Source organism: Lupinus angustifolius, chromosome LG04 (assembly GCF_001865875.1).
Source record: "Lupinus angustifolius cultivar Tanjil chromosome LG04, LupAngTanjil_v1.0, whole genome shotgun sequence".
In the NCBI taxonomy this organism is placed as follows: domain Eukaryota; kingdom Viridiplantae; phylum Streptophyta; class Magnoliopsida; order Fabales; family Fabaceae; genus Lupinus; species Lupinus angustifolius.
The window spans coordinates 18662613-18683988 of record NC_032012.1 but is presented as its reverse complement, the minus strand read 5'-3'; the positions used below and the strand labels follow the sequence as shown (position 1 = coordinate 18683988).

The 21376-nt window shown below is 32.9% G+C and overlaps 1 protein-coding gene across 2 annotated transcripts; it reads right to left on the bottom strand.

The window, feature by feature from the left end:
- LOC109346085 (protein BTR1-like) lies at positions 8907–18786 on the bottom strand. 2 transcript variants are annotated; one of them, XM_019585455.1, is made up of 8 exons: positions 18515–18786; positions 16403–16641; positions 16214–16320; positions 15702–15895; positions 13767–13891; positions 9710–9805; positions 9558–9619; positions 8907–9409 (listed from the first exon to the last, which is right to left on the bottom strand). In XM_019585455.1, exons 1-8 carry the CDS (start codon positions 18600–18602, stop codon positions 9313–9315), a joined length of 1008 nt encoding a protein of 335 aa, XP_019441000.1. In that variant the 5' UTR covers positions 18603–18786; the 3' UTR covers positions 8907–9312. The 2 variants fall into 2 exon arrangements, with proteins under 2 accessions (XP_019441000.1, XP_019441001.1); XM_019585456.1 differs by having other exon boundaries at positions 18518–18786.

The window sequence follows — 21376 nt, the reverse complement described above, 5'->3', positions numbered from 1 at the left end:
AACTAAAGAAATTGGCTAGAATTAACATTGATAGATAAAGGGTAATCGTAATAAATGAACAAAAACTAAGCCAATTACAAAAAGAATTAGATGAATTAAAACTGGAAAATGAAACTTTAGATCTCATCTATTCTTGTAGCTCATGTAACTGCTCTGCTAATAACTTATGTCAAAAACCTGTCTGTGAGACTTGCGAGACTTTGCAAGAAGACAATTTTAAACTAAATGAAAAACTCACACGTCTCACAAACAGTAAACAGCAATTAGATAACTTGCTTAATCAAACTAGAAATGTTGGTGATCGAACTGGTCTAGGTTATACTCGCACTGCTAAAAAGAAGCGACCATATAGAAAACCGGTAGCTCAAGCTAAAAACAAATATCATAAGCATTCTCCTACTTGTTTTTATTGTAACACATATGGTCATACTTATCATTCATGCTATATCAAAAAGTATGGTATACCTAGCGGAGTTTATGTATGGAAAAAGAAGGGAGATAATTCCCTAATCACTAACAGAAAAGGACCCAACACCAATTGGGTACCTGAGAAAAGTAAGTAATCTATTTTGCAGGTATGTCTCCGAACACATGGACAAAAATGGTACTTAGATAGTGGGTGTTCGAGGCATATGACAGGTGATAGATCAAATTTCCTGGATCTCTCACTTAAAGGAAAAGGATACGTCACTTATGGAGACCACAACAAGGGAAAGATACTTGGCACTGGAACATTTGGTAACTCATTCCACACTCTAATCGATAATGTCCTTTATGTCGAAGGACTAGAACATAACCTGTTGAGTATAAGCCAACTATGCGATAAAGGTAATCGTGTATCTTTCGATTCTGATTGTTGTGTCATTCGTGATATTTTATCTAATAACGTTAAATTTGTTGGTCACCGTATAAATAATATTTACATGGTTAAATTGGACGATGTCACTACATTATTTTCAAAATGCCTTATTTCTAAAGAAGATGACATCTGGCTATGGCATAGACGTGTTGCACATATCCATATAAAGCATCTAGATAAATTATCATCAAACGAACTAGTTGAGGGGCTACCAAAATTGAATTTTAAAACTAAAGAAATTTGTGACACTTGTCAAAAGTGTAAACAAACCAAAAACTCTTTTAAAAATAAAAATGTGATATCCACCTCAAGACCTTTGGAGCTACTCCATATGGACTTGTTTGGACCATCACAAATCATGAGTTTTGGTGGTAGCTACTACGCTCTAGTTATTGTTGATGATTTCTCTAGATTTACATGGACATTGTTTTTATCATCAAAAAGCGACGCGTTCAAAAATTTTAAAAATCTTGCCAAGCAAATCCAAAACCAACTTAACCTAAAAATAATATATATACGAAGTGATCACGGGGGAGAATTTGAGAACTTTCAGTTCGACAAATTCTGTGATAAGCATGGCATTTTGCATCAGTTCTCTGCTCCTCGCACTCCACAACAAAATGGAGTTGTAGAGAGGAAAAATCGTGTTTTAGAAGAATTAGCGAGAACCATGCTTAACGAAAGTAATACCCCCAAGTACTTCTGGGCTGATGCAGTTCATACTGCATGCTATGTTATAAATCGAGTACTCTTAAGGCCAAACTTGAACAAAACTCCTTATGAACTTTTAAAAGGCCGCAAACCAAATATATCCCATCTTCACGCTTTCGGTTGCAAATGTTTTATATTAAATAATGGAAAGCGGGCCTTAGGGAAATTCGACTCTAAAGCCGATGAGGGAATATTTTTGGGATACTCGATTCATAGCAAAGCGTTCAGAGTCTTTAACAAATATTTAATGCAAGTTGAAGAGTCTATCCATGTACAGTTTGACGAATCTTCTCCAAAAGAGAAGAGAAAGGTCGTTTCTGATGATGTTGCAGGTGCTTTGGAAGAAGCATACTCCAAGGACATGGATAATGAAAAAGGAGCCAATGATGAAGGTCAAATCGAACCTCAAGAGCACTCAGACATGCCTACCGTGTGGAAAACAAAGAAAGCTCACCCAATTGATAAAGTTATAGGTGACATATCTACGGGAGTGGTAACCCGTAGTTCCTTACGAAATTTCTGTAATTTTGTAGCTTTTGTATCGCAAATTGAGCCTAAGACCGTTGATGAGGCCATTGAGGATGTACACTGGGGTATAGCTATGCAAGAAGAGCTAAACCAGTTTGAGCGCAATCATGTGTGGGACTTGGTCCCCAAACCTAATGATCATCCCGTAATTGGTACTCGATGGGTCTTCAGAAATAAACTTGATGAATCTGGCTTAATAATTCGAAATAAAGCACGTTTGGTGGCCAAAGGCTACAACCAGGAGGAGGGTATCGATTATGACGAAACCTACGCTCCTGTAGCCAGACTAGAGGCCATCAGAATGCTTCTTTCCTTTGCATCTTTAATGAACTTCAAACTCTTTCAAATGGATGTAAAAAGCGCCTTCCTGAATTCAGACTGCAACCGGAGAGCATCCACCCACTAGGGAATTTCATTGTTACGAGGTAGGGAAGAGTAGAGAGCCACAAACAGACACCACATCTTGAGCCAAACCCTTAAGGCATTAGTTTCATAAGTCTTTTCCACTTATAAACTCTTTCCCTCCTCCTATATATCTAATTAATATGAGACTTCACACTTACTCCACACACCCTTCTTTTTGAATGAGACTCTTCTCTATGGGGATGCAAGTACTCTTAAAAGCAAAGAAAAATAAAATATAATGACATTTGTGCTCTTTTTATTTATAGTGAGATTATATTCTTATCCTTACAACTAAAAGAAGAAAAAAACTTCTCTCCGGTAGTGGAGAGAATCTTGTTCCCTTCTTTTTATGTGCCATTTAAGTTTTGATTAAACTACTAAAAAAACATTAATTTTGTTTAATTTATCTTTACAAAATGTAAATATTTTTTGTTAAATTCTTCTTATTTCCTCAAAGTGTATAATTGGCAAAAAGAAATAATAGTGTCTTGAACCTTAAAATTGACGGAAAGAAGATTAAAAAAATTAAGAATATAAGTGTTCTATTACTAAAATTATTTGTGGTTGGCATGAATCAAACTGCATTAATATAATATATGAGGATTCAGGGAGCTCTTACATAACTAGAGCAAGTCTCGTTAATATATCATGGTGACGTGTAATAAATAAAGGTATAAAGAAATTTGTTAGTTTGAATCACATATATCCTTCATGCATCAAAGGTAATCATAATTGAGTTGAGTAAGACTATTATAGACGACAAAATTCTCCAAACTAAACGTTTTTATATTTTCAAGTACTCAAACAAGAAGATGTAGTTAAAGTTTTACTAGAGCACCTTCCCATTTGATTTAGGCCGTTGTTGATAATATAAAGAAATTGGAACCTCAATTAATATATTAAAATCGAATTCCTAACTAAACTTATTTAATTGGTTGTGTCATTTAAAATTGGAACCTTCATAGTTATGCTTTCTTAGTGAAAGTGATCCATAAATGGTTGGAAAAGGACTATACTATTTGTTGTACTCATATTCATAGAGAAGCTAATCAAGTGATAAATTTTATACTGAATATGGCTTATTCTTTACAAGTCGACACTCATGAGATAGATATTCTTCCTCCTAGTCTTAGGGATTTGTTTTCTTTTATTGTACAACATGTTTTTGCCTAGAAGTATTCTAGTGTAGTTTTCTTTGAAATTTCCCCCTCCCGAGAATAAAAAAACTAAACTTATTTAAATACCTCTGAGTAATTGGTTATCACAAGACCTTAAACCTTCCTTTGGTTGGATAGAGAAAGAGAGAAAGGAAGTAGATTAGAGAGAAGTTATGGAGAATTGAATTTTTCCCACGTTTGATTGAGAAGAGAGAAAGATGAGAAAATAAAAATACACTACAATAGATTTTGTATTTAGTAGAGTTTTTTTATGCGATTAGTGGAGGTTTTAATCTTCACAGTATAATTAGGAGAGGTTTCAAAAACCGCAACAGTTATGACCGCTAGAAACATTTTGTGGAGATTTTAGAAAACCTCTAGTATATACGTATGATTGCTAACCGAAAAATTGGTATATGAATTATCAAACGGTGTCACAAACAAGTAAAAAGTAATGGGTTGTCAAATCTACAAGGACTTGTTTGATATTAGCCTTTCAAATAAAAATTATTAATTTAAGTTATTGTTCAAATGGAGTAGTTTGTTTGGTGACACAAATAAATCAAAATTGTAATAATATGGTAAGGGGAGTTGGGATTGAACTTCACATTTACTATCCGCGCATACCTGATTCTTAAAGTAAATTCATTCAGTAATGATTTTTTCATGCAATGACCTTAAAATTGCTAAAAGCTAATGTCTTAGTCAATTTAGCAACTCATGCAACAAAACTCTATGTCTAACAATTTTACGCATACGATTAAGAAATATGACCCGCATAACATGTCTCATTGTCTAGTAGTCTATGTATGCAAAGTTGAGTTAAATACAACACCTCGATTATATTAGCCGCCAAGGTCAATTGGTCTATACTAACACTTTATTAATCTACCTCTATGTCTAGTCGTCTAGATTAATAAAATTAAGTTATATGAACATCAAACATACATCTATGTCTATTAGTCTATGCCATCTAGTTTGAGAGTTATAAAATTACAAGATTAACACTATGTCTAGATACTAATAAAGTAAAGTGTATGATATGACAACTAATACAATTCCATGTCTAGAAAATGTATCAATTATTGAATTATGCAAGTTCAGAATAATGCAAGTAAATGACTAAGCAATTTATTCAATAATCATGCAATAAGATTATCAAACTTAAAGCAAACATTAAGCAAATACAATAACTCAAAAATAATCAAAACTTCATGAATTAATATAAATGTATCAGTTTGTATATATCAAGCTTGTGTTACATTCAATCCCAACAAGGGTTTAGCTACTCATGTTCACAAGGGTTTAACTATAAATGAGCCAGACTACCCTAGAAACTCATAAAAAAAGTACTACAAATTGATATTACAAATTGTATGTCTTTTGGCTTGAGTTGGAAGTCCTTAAATATTATCAGCATGTTGGTTCCTATGCTCAGTGCATTGCCTAGATGGGCATAGCCTCCAGCTAGCTATGCATGACCTTTTAGTGCACCAGCTTGAGCTAGGTGCACCACCCTTTGTGTTGAGCATAAATACGTATGCTAAGCACATATCAAATGGTTGCTAAAAATTTACAGAAATTTCCCGACCTACGCTTAGTGCATCCAATTTTATATATTTCGACAATCCAACTGATCACATTGAAGATCTATTAGTTAGGAACAACATATCCAAAATTTAGCTCGATCCAATGGTCAACGAATACGACAGGACAATTTTACTCAAACTACTCATGGCTGAATCTTGGCTTTTGTCAATAACTTACCTTTTTGTAATAATTCCTCCGGATTAAGCCTGTAAAACACTTGATATGTGATATTTGGTCACTTAAACAAGTTTTAATCATGTATTGGTATAATTTCATTCATGTGAGTTGATTATGTAGTTAATGTTCCACACAAAAAGTGTATAATATATAATTAATGTAACACTTAATAATGATCCATTCAAAATCATTTCTCACCAAAAAGAGATTGATGATCTAAAATGACAAATATGGCCTTAGAAACTCTTATTTATTAATATTTTACATTCTTTGTTTTAAGAATATTTTTTGCTCTCTTCTTACTTTTTATTCAATCAAAGAAGAGAAATAAAGTAGAAAGTACTTATTTCTTCTCTTTCATTTTACTCATACCAAACAATATAAAATCTACTCAATTTTTCATTTCTTTCCTTGTCTTTACTATCTTTCTCTGTTCGCATTTTTTTTCTCTAACCAAATAAAGTATTAAAGAAGGGCGAGAGAAAAAAAAACGGGATGTGAATTATGGGGTGAGAAAAATAGTACATATTAATTATATATGATTTTTATGTATTGTAGGTGTATTATCTATCATTTATATTTAATTATTATTATTTTTTAAAAATGTAATACAAATAAATGATAGATAACTAACGGTATATAAATCTTTCCTAGATGTTACATTATTATAACGTTGATAATTATTTTAGAGGGATTTGTTATATGAAAGATTAAGATATTTTTGAATGATAGAAACTTCGTACATCACTTAATGGGAGCACTTCTATGTTAGTCATGGCTTTGAAAGAGAATTTTCCGTACGTTTATTACTTGATTTGACAATATCTTGATGACGAAGACATCAATTCGTGTGTTTGTTTGTTTTTTCGTTTACAACATACGAACTCCACGATTCTCCAAGTTAATTATGTCGTTAGAACTTAGAAGCATGATTGGACTCTGGAGTATTTGCGAATCAAAACCCACTTCAAAAAGTACTACCAAATCTTAAACGCATTACGCATGCATATCTTGGTCGACCTTAAGGAATAAGCTGAACAAAAATCATCTCCATTAATAAAGATAAGTAGTTATTTTACTCATATTTTTAATAATAAAAATGTGATTTTATGATAAATAAAAGAATAAAAAACTTATTATATGTTACATTTTGTATATTATTGTTAATATTTTCCTCTCAATTAATGGAGAGGATCCTTATCCCACCAAAACTATTCACAACTTATTCAGACACACCCAAACATTAACTTTGTCTTATAATAATGTAATTATATGTGTGACTTGTATTGATCAGTTGGAAAATAATTTAAACTGAAAATTTTCTAATTATATGGACTGACACGCATTTAAGAAAAAAATATATGCTCCTAACCACTATACACTAATTCCATATGGTCATAGTATTTTTCATCCCTATTTATAAACCACTTATAATTAAGTCTCACCATAAGATTTATAACTTTTATATATTTAATACATCATCTATTATTCCATATTACTTTTTTGAATAATCAATGATAGTCCGGAAGTGTATAAAGTCTTATACTATCAATATATATAATTTTTCTTCAAACTTATCAACAAGAGAGGAAAAAAATACACACTAAGAGTATAAGAGTTTTTACATTATTATTGTATCATTCACTATTACAATTTAATGATCATCGATTTTAAATATGAGTAATACAAATGAATTATCGATGATTCACTGACTATGTATAAATTTTTACAATAACAATATATAAATATTATATTTTATCAACAATTATATTAAAATTCCCAATTTACTCATTCATTTATGAGGAATTGAATGATTTAATAGAATAGGTAAGGAGTAGTAAGTATTTAATGCACGTGTGGAGAGATATGTATATTATTTAATACTACCTAAAGATTATAAAGTGGCTTATGTTTAAGGAGAAATAAACTTTCAGAAAATTGAGTAATTTGCAAACTGGGAGTCCACTTTTTTGTTCTTTTTACAATGATATTTCCTTTACTGGCATCAAATAGTATGGAGTATTGTCATCATGTGTATATCAATTGATAGCGAAGTTTTGATTTACTTAGAAGTTTCAAATTTGAATCTATGAAAATCTAACTACATGATATACTTGATCAAGAAATTACCATATATAGTGTATTTACCCGTCTAAAAAACAGGATAATAACCATTCTTAGCAATTAAAGTCTAAAATCTTGGGAAAATCATACACTATAAAACTGCACCATCTTTTGCATCATTAAATGTGTATCATTGAAGATTTTTTAGTGTATCATACGCTACCATACACTAACTCATTGGAAATCATACGCTGATCTTGAGTGTTTTGGGGAAAGTAAATTTGTTTACCTTGTATCACTAAACGTGCAAGTGAACTTTTAAAATGTAATGAAAAGGAAAAATAGAGATATTGACAACTTATATAGTAGGAGCAAAAAATTAGTAGCTGCTGATGAGGTAGCTTATTAACATAATTGTTTGGTAAGATAAGTAGATATGTGTAAATTAAAATAAACCTCTAACTTATAGAAGTCATTAGGTGGTAGGATAAGGATAGGATAAAAGAGCATAATAAGATCATTATATTAGCATAATAAGGTTTTATCATGTTTTATGTACAATAATAAATCACGAGGACATTGATGGACGACAATTATGATAGTTATTACTGTGTCAGAATTTAAGATAATAAAAACATTGAACTATAATATCATACTCAATTTTAACTCAACTCTTTGATAAAATAGAAAATAAATATAATATTAATGTACTGACAGTATAAACATTCATACACATTTACTATATCATCTATCATTCTTTAAATTATTTTTTTAGAGTCATGAATGGTGGGTGATGTAATGACAGCTATATATAACTCATCCACTATCAATATAGATGAGGGATTCACTTAGATCTACTCACTAATTCAAATACATGATACAAATAAGACGAGAGGAAAACTGTCCTAAATCACTAAACTCTACAATTAGACAAAAGACTGTCCAGGGGGCCACTATGAAAGCGTGACCTAACTGATGCGAATAGTAACGTAACAAAACCAGGTTATGCACTTATGCTTCAAGGGCAACAAAGGACCACCACTTTCAGAGGATTTAGCATGCTTAAAAGCTACATAGTGTAAATATCAAGTTGGAAAAGCAAAGCAACCCAACATTTTGTACCCAAAAACATCAAATTAATACTGCTACAAAAGTACTCCACCCAATCGAAAAAGGAATATAATTCTGGAATACACCACATTCTGAAGTTTCATTTTAAGTCATTTCCATTATTTTCCAAACAATTAGAGAATAATATTGTCAAAAAACATAATGTATAATAAATATTATGATATCGTTCAATCGACATGGCTCATCGACTAAGGGCTTAATTGTTGTACTTTATTTTCAAAACATTATTATGAAGATTTTATCATACTACCCATGCTACCACTTAGAGCCGGGCTTGATTGAAAAAACCAACCAAACTCGGAATAATCAAATTTAAGTGCTACCAGAGCAATTGAATAATTTCAAAACCAATCTTAGAGAAGTAATTGAAGATACAGATTGTATATGATACTTGGCTACTGTTGACTTACAACAAAAGAATATAATCCCTAAATACTACATTTGGAAAAGCCATAGTGCCCTTTCCAATCCATCATGTCCTTTGGAGGGCATTGAGAAGAATTCCTATAAGACAACTCCCAATTAAATAAATATAAAAAAAACATGCCCTCTCCCACTGAAGTAAATATCTCCAAAGTATATCATGTGATGAGAATTTATGTAAACAAATCCCAGAATTCAGCAAATGCATAAGCAACTAGCAAACAGGGGTTCACTAAGCATTTAGTAGTAGACGAGTGCATTTGCAAACTACTCAATCACCCTCTCGGTAGCGTTCGAAACCTTCTGCAATATCATAGATTCAGCTATATGTATTGCTCTCTGAGATCCTGTTATAGTAACTTTCCTGTATAATAAGGAAATTGAAACACATGTAAAACGTTTACGATTTTAAGGAAATTAAGGGAAAAGAAATTATGTCTGGCCATTTGATCAATGGCTTTCTTTATTTTGGGAGTATGAAGAATGCAAAATATTGAGTGAACATTTCCTACCTATCAGTTGTTCCAGATATGTAGTCACCTCTATCTGATATCTTTATCTTTGCCCCACTATTCTGAAAATGTAAGGTTTTTACTCAAAGATAGCTTATTGTATAAGTAATCGATCACATTATACCATTTAATACTGTTAGCAATTGACAAACCTGACTAATGTCCATTATATTCCTTCCACCGCGACCAACAACCAATCCTATATGGTCATCAGCAACACCAATGGTCAGTGAGGTGCTCCGCTCTTCCTGGAAAACAAAATAAGAACATCTGTTAGTTCAAATTGACAGAGAAACCACCATTAGATGAGGATGCAAGGATTTAAACAAAGATAGGTTTTTTTTCATTCATTACATTTCTTCAATACAAAATCACTGATTATAGACAATAATCCCATGTAACATGTTGGATTTCATGCAATTAAGAAAATATTTCCTAAAAATAAATTAAAATGAAATAAGTATGATATGCAACAAAAGTGAAGACACAAATGGTATTGGATCCCTCAAACACCTAAGTCATTTTAATTATTTCATTGACAACATTATATTCTTCTACCATTCTAATAATGCTATCACGTTTTAATTTTAAATTTCAAGACAGTCTAGTAAATTAACATTTTTAAGATTCTGCACCAGCTACATATTCAAGAAAACCATACAGTTCCTCGTCATGGTTATGCATTTTGTTGGACTGGTAAGTCCAACTGATGTAAACCCAGTGGGGCCCAACATCAATGAAGAGTCCTTATGTGGCCTAGGAGGACCCATGGACGGGACCAAGGCCAAGAAGGCACAAGAGGTGCATAGGCAACTCGTGTATGCGATTCAAGTCCTAATTGGACCAAGGAAAGACACAAGGCCATGAATGGCATCACCCAAGTTGGGGAGCCAAAGGAGGACCACAGCTTGGTGGAGGATCCACCATGACAACTTTTGTCATTACACCTAAATAAGTGGGAAGTGTCTTAACCCAGAAGTAGTTAGGAATTTAATTATTAATTGTGTTATTTTTATTTTTAATGATTTGATTTAATTAGGAACATTTAATTATTTGTTGCTTATGGTTAATTGTAGGAAGGCACGGCTAGAAGGAACAATTTGAAGTTCAAATCCAAGTTGGAACAAGTCTTGGCATGGCTAGAATTCAAATAGAACTTGTTGTGAAGATATGAAGAAGATAAGGAGAAGGCATGGTCAAATCCTTGAGGATAGCACACGGCTCACACTCAAGGCCTTGGAGAGCTTCGAGATAATTAGAAGATAACTTGAAAGATTTAATTCCAACCACCTCATATTTGACCACCATGATCTAAGGGCTTAAAGATAATGTTGAAGATTTTCCACTTACCTCAATTTGGCCATGGAGATCAAGAATCTCTTTCATTCAAATTCAAATCCCCTAATTCAAGACTAAGTGGCATGTGGACTCACAATTTCAGCCCTAGAGACCTCGGCCAAATCTAGGGCAACTCTATCCACAACCAAGTCAGCCAACAAGAGATAAAGACTCAACCACCTTCATTCAAAATTTCAACAACACATGGTCAAATCATAAATCCTTGAATTCGGCCAACACCTTCAAATCCAAACCGAATTGATTAGGTCAAATTAATTTACCACGTTTAGTTAGGATTTTATTTTGAATTCAATTTATGTTGTTACTCATCTTTTCTTAGCCCAAATATTTTCCTATATGTAACTGTGACTATGGCATGAATAAAACAAGTTTATTTTAATTGGAATTATCCTTATTAGTGAGTTTTCTCCTAGCTTCTTGGCTAAGTCAAGTTTATTGTTCTTATCAAAAGAGCCCATCTCTTGTGGCGAACCTCACAAGGCTCATCAAACATTCTATATTTGTGGCACCTATCCACCTAAAATCCCCCCTATCACATTCTTAAACACTCACCAACTTCAACTTCACAATCCATATACATACACGCCCAAACCGTGAGCCTACCCCACCCAATACCCCTAAACCGTGACCTAAGCCTACATCCATACACCAATACGTGACCCCAATCCTAAACACATACCGCAATCTCAAACCATAGACCTAAACACTATCCCAATCCGTGACCAAATCACAAATCCCCCACATAATACACTCAACCGAATCAATCTCAATATCTTGCACACAAGTAATTCATAAAACTTGGGACTTTCACAAGAAACAATCCTACAACAAAGACAACTCACCTAGAGGTTGTCTTTACCAACATATTAGACCAATAATTCATCCTAATTATGGGCAGGGTTAAACATGCATTGATCAAAAACCATCTAAAGCTAGATTCAAAGCTTTCATAACAATTTTGGACCAAGCCTTTACACAAGCATTGGTCAAAAACCTTATACAGCTAGATTAAGAGCACAAGTTGACTCAATCAAGTGGAATGTGGAAGATTACAGTTATATTTTACACCGCAGTTAGAAAAAATATGATCACGGTTCTTTGCCTCAAATCAAAGTTGATAATACAAAATCAATGAATAGGTTCCTATGTAAAACAACCATAAAGTGGCAATGGGTAGAGTATAATTATTCCCTACACAATTTCGAAGTGCATGTCAATTCAGTCACTTTAGCTGCAAAAAGATTACTATCATTCCCTTTAAATGCTTGCCAAAAGCCATAGTTATGAGATATTATTCACCTAACGCTGGACATCATAAAGCTGGACAACTAAATCTCAAGGGATGCAAATGTCATAAATGATTTTTATTCCGTTCTAATGTTAGTATTCATAGAGGTCAAGGATTATCCTTTCCATTCTGCAAGGTTGTGTTTCAATGGAAATAGTAATTATTTCCTTTTCTTTTTTCTGATTCAAAAGCAGGAATTGCCGATTAATTGTTATATTTATTTGTTTGAATGTAGCAGACATGAGACTGTTGTATTATATAAATGGACACACTAGAGAAGATAGGATTATGAATGAATGCATTAGGGAAAAAGTTGAGGTTAGCTACTATTGTAGAAAGATGTTTGAATTGCGCCTTAGATGATTTGGTCATGTGTGGAAAAGACATAGTTCAAACTTCGAAGCATGATGACTAAGCTAGCCATAAAATAAAATAACTTCCACTAGGATCTCATTGTGCTAACACAAATAGAGATGGTCGCATTTGCAGGATCCTTGCCAAATCAAAACCACATTGTTCCTACTTGAGTCACATAAGAGGTCTTAGTCTAACACGTTATCTTGCAGCCTAGGTATACTATGTTTGTCGACCAAATCAAAAGCAAACTGTTTGAACCTTTGTCCTCTTAGATAAAGCTTTTTTGCTGCCTTGTATTGAGAGAGAATTTCCACAAATGTTGCAAGAGTAAATACTACCTCTTTTTGGGAGGGAAGGCAGTCTCGTGACAGTTTGTATAAAAATCACAAGCTGAAAGTTATCTAGGCATTGAACTAATATCTTGTCATTATACTGCACCATCACATCCCAAAGTCCTCCTACACTAACCAGCATGATTGAAAGGTCACTTACTGGCCTCAACAATGACATCCCGAATGTTTTCCTCCTTTTGACTAAGCCTCCCATTGGGCAAAGCCAGTAACATAGATCAATGACACCATTGGGCTCTACTCTTGTCTATCAAAACCAAATTTTCAGCAACACCATGTAGAACTAGGTCTTCTTTATTTGTTTCTAATAAACCCTTCTTAGGTCTTTTCCAATTTTCACGTTTTGACAATGCATGTTGATCAGCCTCTGATACGATCCCGTAACGAAGATCCAGAAACAATAAGAAGAATTGAACAAAATAGGGAAAGCTGTACTGCTTAAGGGAAAATGAATGTAATTACAGTGTTATAAGTACCAACTGCCAGGGAGCTAGGCTCCTACAAAGAGCTAATGCTCTCTGCCCATACTAACAAGTAATTTCCCAAAACATACCTCCTCTCACTCCACTCAGTCTATTAATAACCGAAAGCAATCTTTACCCCATTCCTTTCTTACACTCTCTCTTTGACAATAATCAAAACTAACTTTGGCCCCACTCTCCTTTCATCTAGAATATCCCTATCTACATATCCTAATATTTGGCCTCTTTCCTGGATCACATATCCTATCAGCTTCCAGCCTTCCACTAGAACAAAATATTGAATTCATCATCTACCCTATTTTTTGTTTGAAAACTAGGCACTTTATAACATGAGAAACCATCAGCAACATTAAATTAATGGAATAAGAAGAACCTTGCTACTCTGGAATTTCCCTCCAGCACCATTTGCTCTGTAGTTCACTGCATTGTACGCCGGTGGTCCAACTGATGGAAGCACATATGTATATGGAACGCCCTGATAACCAGAGAAGTAAACACCTAACAATGCAAGCAAACAAAACTTGACTCAAAATCACAGTTAAGAATAATGATTCATCACAACGAATATTAATTATTGCTTCTTACTGATACAAGACAAAGCAAATGATTGCCATCAATTCACAATCATAAAAGTAGAGTAACCTTAAGGAGGGGAAAATAACCCCAAAAGTGAGCATATCATAAGTAAACTGTATACTTTTTTATAGTGATGTTCAAAGTTGCATATCCTGCTATATTTCGATAAATGTTATTGTTAGAGGTATAAACCAGTCATGGGTCTTCACCCCACAGGTTAAGCTCTTATGCTGACTTGGTCTTGCATGGTACAATACCTTTTTGACTAAGTTGAAGTGATCAAGAGTTCAACCCATGCCCCACTCTTCATAATTAAATTAATTTTAATCACAATGTAAAGAGGAGATCTGCATTGTCTACTCTTCAAGCCCAAAAGGCTCTTAAGTGAGGGAGCATGATATGAACCTTGGGAGAACCAAACCACAAAAGATCACAGTTATTATTTGAGAGCCCAATGCCATATCAAGCCCACACCAGAATCCCATACATCTGACATGGAACACAAGTGACATACCTTGCAAATGGATCCTGACAGAGCATATTAAAGATAAAATTAAATCATTCACCAAATGGCTTAAGCTTTTGGTTTAGGAAAGTAATGTACATTCCTAAACCAAAAACAAAATGAAAACAGAAAAGTGAAGAAGAAAACTAGAGAAGCCTACCTTAAGACGTAATTATCTGCCACCTTGTCAAAGGTACAATTTTTCCATTACAAGAAAACTTCACTAAAAGAAAACATGGCAGGAAGACCAAAGGGGAAAGTGTCTCAAAATCTCAATGTTAAAGGAATTTCAGAAAATATAGATACAAATAAGAATTATGATTCTCTTTTCAAGAAGTTCCTTTTCCTCAACAAAGATCCATTGCAACATACATACTGGGGCAGCTTTTAATTTCAATTTTTGTGACATGAAACAACACCAAACCTTTATCCCACTAGGTGTGGTCGGCTACATGGATCGAACGGCACCACAATGCTCTATCATAAATAATGTTCATTGACAAAGCATTGATCTCTAAGTCTTTCTTTATCATTTTCTCTATGGTTTTCTTGGTCCTCTAGGAATTGGACTAGCTTCTATTTGATCTACTCTCCTTACAGGGGCTTCTATTACTCTCCTCCACACATGTTCAAACTAACTAAGGCGTGATTCTATCATCTTTTCTACAATAGGAGCTACTCCAACTTTCTTCCTAAAACAACTATTTCTTTTTTTGCTCATTTAAGCATAAATGGGTACAATATGTAGCATTGTGATGAATATGAATCATAATGATCCCAAGAAAACCTAGGATCAAATTTTGAAATGATGGCTTCCAAACATAGGTGCAAGTAAAACTAAGGATCCATGATTGGTCCAGATCCTAGCCTCAAGGAGCAGACTTAATATGTGGATTGAGTGGAGCAGGGCACAAGTTTCACATAACACATAATTGCAACACCATTGCACAGTATTCATGGATCATCTCAATATACTAAATTAAAGCTTATTTCACAATCTATCAGTACAAAGAAAATGGATTTAATCTCAAACACAGGTATCAATAAGAATGAACAATAAAAACTGGATAAAACAAACAAAAAGGGTGACCTAGTGCAGTCTCCCACCCAGTGGGGTCAGCAACTACTATCATATTTCAGTGTTCAGCACTCCAAATAAATACTGTGCATATTAGAAACATGCTAGAATAGGTAACACATTCAATGGTGTTTGTTAATAAAACTGACCTGGATATGAAAACGGAGAATTCATAGTCTGTGAATAATGAGGATCTTCAGCTAACTTTGAAACAATTAAATCAATTGCACGCATCTGCTCATCAAGAGTTCCAGTCACTGTCACCAGCCTATCATTCAGTCCATAGTAATTATTGTCCTGAGGAGATATCTTAATGCCAGCCTGAGAGTCTTCAATGAATGACCTGACCAAATGTAAATATGAGTTAAGCTTTTTACCCCCATCTCTGAATAATGCAAAAGCATAAAGAAAGGATTATGGAATGAAAAATAATAGTTGACCTAGAATAACATTCTATTTGTATCCGCCAGCAGAAGCAGTGGAAAAAAATGGTCAAATACCAAAGAATCGGGATTCATACAAGAAATAACCTCTTGAAGTCTAAAAATATTGCTAGAACATAGACTTAGAAATATAAATATCAAAAACTACTTTTAGCAGTGCATATTTGATAAACATGGAAAACAAGTAGGTCTGACAACTTGACAAAGAAAAATGGTACCTAACGGTAGCACCTCCCTTTCCAATTATTCCACCACAAGATCCATTTGGAACTATGAGTCTCACTTTCGTTTTTGGCTCAGCATCATTCTCATCCTCAATATGAAGCTAAGTCACATAAGGCAAACTAATTTCAGGAGCGTGTAAGACATCTTCCAGTAACTAACTAAATCAACATCATGAGGATTACCTCACTGAGCAACTTAGAAAGAATAAGTTCTACAGCGCTTAGTATTTCATTTATCGTTCCAGAGACCATGATAATCCTATCAGTAGTTCCAGGAAAGAACTCATGATTGCGTGACAACTGGATTCGTGCTCCAGACTGTGACTGAAAATCAGTGATAGTTGATCCGCCCTTTCCAATAACAGAACCAGCAGCAGAGTTCGATACAAGAAACCTAACATATGTTGGCTTCTTCTCAGAATCTGAAAGAAGTAAACATTAGGTAAAAATAATCACAGGTTCAATTAGAAGTTTTTACATACTTACAAATAACGCTATAATTTTTAGATGCAGTAGGCGGAAAAGGTTGATTGGGATATTCCAAAATAAAAATAAAAAGAGACAGAGTAGCATTGAAGTCTCACTAGCATGGAACCCAATGCCTGAAGGAGCAAAAATTCATAACATCACAATGATCAAAAGAAGGCTGATGCTATCATATTTGAAATAAGTTAAGGAGTTGCAAATATTTTGAAGTAAGGTAATTACACTTTTTTCCCTAGGAGTAAGGAGAATTCCTGTTTCAGATAGTTATCTTACTTTCAAAGCAGGAGTGTAACAAAATTCTAAACTACACACAGGATGGCCTGAAAGTTCTTTTTGTATTTAATACGCGAGGTTGATAATTATTTAGAATTTTGACTTTCTCACAAGCATTTTGTAACATAATTTTCTTTTCCAAGCACCAGCAGAGATCATTCCTGAAAGATTTGTTCCATTGAGCAATAATAAAATCCTAAGTGTTAGTCTTAAATCCTAATGTTTCTCCATATAATTTCAGCTTCAAATCTCCAAATTTTATATTATAGATTTCCTTCTATTAAAACCATTGATCCTTCCCTTCAACAAACACTATGCACAACATTATCATCAAAAATATTTCAAGGAAGCTACTTCTAATGGGCATAATGAGAATACTAGAAGGGAGCATATCATGTGGTTCTTTTTTGAACACAGAGAAGAGAAGGTAAAAGAAACCAAGCTTTCACTGTTCACTTCATGTTACATGAAACAATAAACTCGTAAAAAAAATAAGACCTAAAAGAGAAAGAAGGACTTCATTACACAGAGATAATCATTTAGGCCCAACCAAAATTAAACGGAATGAAAATTTCTGGGACCAGATTTATATGAAAACTGTATCAAAAAACTCAACCTGGAATTTTCTACCCCCAATTCTTACTTCAATGGGAATACCAAACAGACTCTTAGAAGCTCATCCACAAAAGATAGTAAGCAAAGTCAAACTCTTTCTTTTTGTGGTGTACCAAGTGCCTCTCAGCCAACAACTGAAGGCTAACCCTCTTAATTGGGAGAAATCTAAAAAGTGAGTGCATCCTCTCCCAATAGTCTTTTTCCATAAGCAATGCCATGGGTCAAACCAAGGTTTCAAATTGTGGTCTACATTGATTCTGTTTAAGTCACATTTTCCTGCAGTTGCAGTGAACACAACCACAATTTAAAACCCAAGTCGAACCTACCCACATGCTAAATCTAGCAGTAAGATAAATCTCACAAGCTAAACTGGTAAATGGATGCAGAAAGTGACCTAAGTTTATTAAAACTTCGAAATAACTTCAATCTTTAACAAAACTGAATATGCTTTTAGAAAAACATCATTTGCTTCTGAGAAGCTAAAAGAACATGGGACAAAAAAACAAATAAAATTTGTTTAAGCATATTTGCTTTCTACGACATGGCAAATGACACTAAGGAAAAGTATAAAGCAATAGCAATTACTTCACTAAGAATTCAAAATACTAGCTATTCGGTTACAAAACTAAAACCAAAGTTAAAACTCAAAATCAAATAGCACCGTTTCCTAAAACATTGACATTTCTAACAATTGCGTCTGTTATGCTCATAATTACAGTGAGAGTACAAAATCTTAGGTCGCGAAACCAAAATTAAAATAATTATTTTGAATTAGCATAATAAAAATTGTGAATCTAATAAGTAACGATCGAATTTGAATAATTAGGGTGAAGATGTTAAGATTACAGTAAATAAATAGTGTAACTGACATTGAGTCTATTAAAAAAGAGAGAGAAATTAGATCGATGAGAATTATTATACCATGATGAGTTGGGGAAATAGGAGGAGACGGAGCGTGGTTCCTTTGTCCCTCCGGTGAAGACTCGTAGGAGGATTCCGGCGACTCCATTGTTTATGTTCTGAAACAGTAACTGCTTAAGAGAGAGAAAGATGAGAGAGGATTTAGAGAGAGAAAGAGGAGAGGGAGAGAGAAAGATTCATAGAATATGCAGAAGAGGGATAATTGTAAATGGTTACACACGAGGAAGAGAAGAGAAGATGGAGTGTGCTGTGTGGTTGGTGCATGATGTGTCAATCTCGTATGGATTATTACGAGTGGTTAAAGTTAGGTTAAAACTTGTACACAAGTGGTGGATAAATACATGTTCATACGGATTATTAATCTTTCAGAAAAGTGTATAGTCTTCCTAACGCTATTAGCCAATTATCAATTATTCCCTGTATAAATACATTATTAAATTACTAATAAACTAATAAGAAAATCTTGTAATGAGATTCATAATAATAGTAATTAATATTGTAATATTTGTTTATATAAAAAATAAAATAAAGTAATATTAATTTAACAATCAGGATAAAAATGCAAAATTTTGAATTTCTCACTATGATATTATATTTGTAGAGAAGTAATTAGAAAGAAAAAATAGTTCATAACAAATATTTATAAAAATCATAAAGTTTATGTTCTTTTTATATATTTTTCCCTTTTTATGTTTAAAGACTTAACATATGTATATTACTTTTTATTATTTACTTATGTTTAAACGTTGTTAATTGAAAATATACTTCTTGTAATAGTGATTGGGTTAGTAAATTAATAGTTACTTTAAAAACAAATAAAGACACAAAAAAATTATTTTGGTTCACTAAAATATGGGCTATGCCTATTTGTTGGAAATACAAGATTTTACTATAGATGGTAAGATTATAGATTTTAACAAGATAGTAAAGTCTTAATAAATATGTAAGTATTATTTTCAAAATAATCTCTTTATATTTATGATGACGAATATTATTTTTAATACAGTCTATTCATGCTCAAATAATTATTATTTTCAATCTAGCATCTTCAAGCTCAAACCCCTAAACGGTTCCGGTTTAAACCGCGAAACCGATGGAACCGAACCAAACCAAACTGAAAAATGTGGTTCGGTTCGGGTTCGCGGTTCGGTTCGGTTATTTTTTTAAGGAACCGTTTATGTTCGGTTCGGTTTATGGTTTTAAAAATTTAGGAACCGTTAGAACCGAACCGAACCGCATATTAAAGAAATATATACTAGGGATTAAGAAATAATATTTTTATTATTGTTTAATTATTCAACCAATTTTCTAGCTTAAATTATTAATTTTTGTATAGATTATAGTGTTACATGTTACTAAATTGTTATTAAGTTAGTATTATATATGTTATTAGTTACTAAATTATTTCCTAATGTCTTACAATTTGGAACATATTTTTCAACTTTTGTGATATTCAGTTTGAAACCAACATATATATCATATATTGTTATACATGTATTGTTACATGTGTTACTAATTATGAAATGTAAAATTATAAATGTAACTATTATATATTTTACTAATTAATATATATGTTACTAATCATGAAGTGTATTGTTATATATGATTCATAATTTTTTATAATAATAGTAGTAATGTTTATCCTTTTATGATAAACAATATCTCTTGTAATACATTTTGAATTTTCAATTGATGAAATATTTTTTTTATAAAATGTAAATGTAACCGTGGAACCGAACCGAACCATTCAAGAGCAGTTCGGTTCGGTTCTTATAGATAAAGTTGCGGTTAATTGAGCGGAACCGAACCATATGTTTTTTATCGGTTCGGTCACTAAAATGCACCAAAAACCGAACCGAACTGAATTTTTACACCCCTACAAACAAGTGAACAATGTCTCTAGGTACTAACCAATATTCTTTTTAATCAAGTCTTTATGAGCTTGTTATTTGATTTTTTTGGTTGATAACCATGTTACTTTTTAAGAATTGCTTGGTACTTAGTCCTTCCAAACTCTATACAAGTATTATATGTTGACAAAGTATCTTGAAACCACTTAAACAAATTTAGTTCACACCTTTTTAGGCATCTTACATATTTTTAACAATTGGTTTTACAATAAATCCAATCAAATATCGATATTTCTATATCAATCAAATAAAATAGTGAATATAAAAGTCTTTCAGAAAGATAAGGTAATAATTTCATTGTCTTCTTATATAACGTTCATCATCAAAAGATCCATTAGAGACATCCTTGATCTCTAATGTTCGTCCTCATTGCTTTATTTATGTGCAACAATTTGAATTAGAGCTGTGAATTTGTTTTTTATGTGAGGAAGAATATGTGAAGAAGATCTTGCTCCTGACCTTGGTACGGTTTTGATGAAGACACCAACATCACCAAAAAGAAGAAAAGGAAGATGACTTATGAAGACAAATGAAGATAAAACTTTAAGACATTAGATTAAGTCTTTGTAAGTACTTCTATCCTAAACTCTTAAGTATATACAAGTATAATTGCTCAAACTATTTTTTTAGAAAATGTGAGACACTTTTGAAAGACTTAAAACATTTTTCAAAAATAGTGTGTAACAGGTTACTTCATTGAGTAACAGGTTACATGTGTGAGAAAAGAGTTATCCAACTGAAAAACTGATTTTTGAAAGCTGAGTAACCGATTACTCAAAGTGAGTAACCGATTACTCAAAATAACTTTTAAGTATCTGTTGGACAGAGAGTTTGAGTAACCGATTACTCAAAGTGAGTAACCGATTACTCAAAGTGAGTAACCGATTACTTAATGTAAAATTCGAATTTCAAATGGACAGAAAGTTTGAGTAACCCATTACTCAAATGAGTA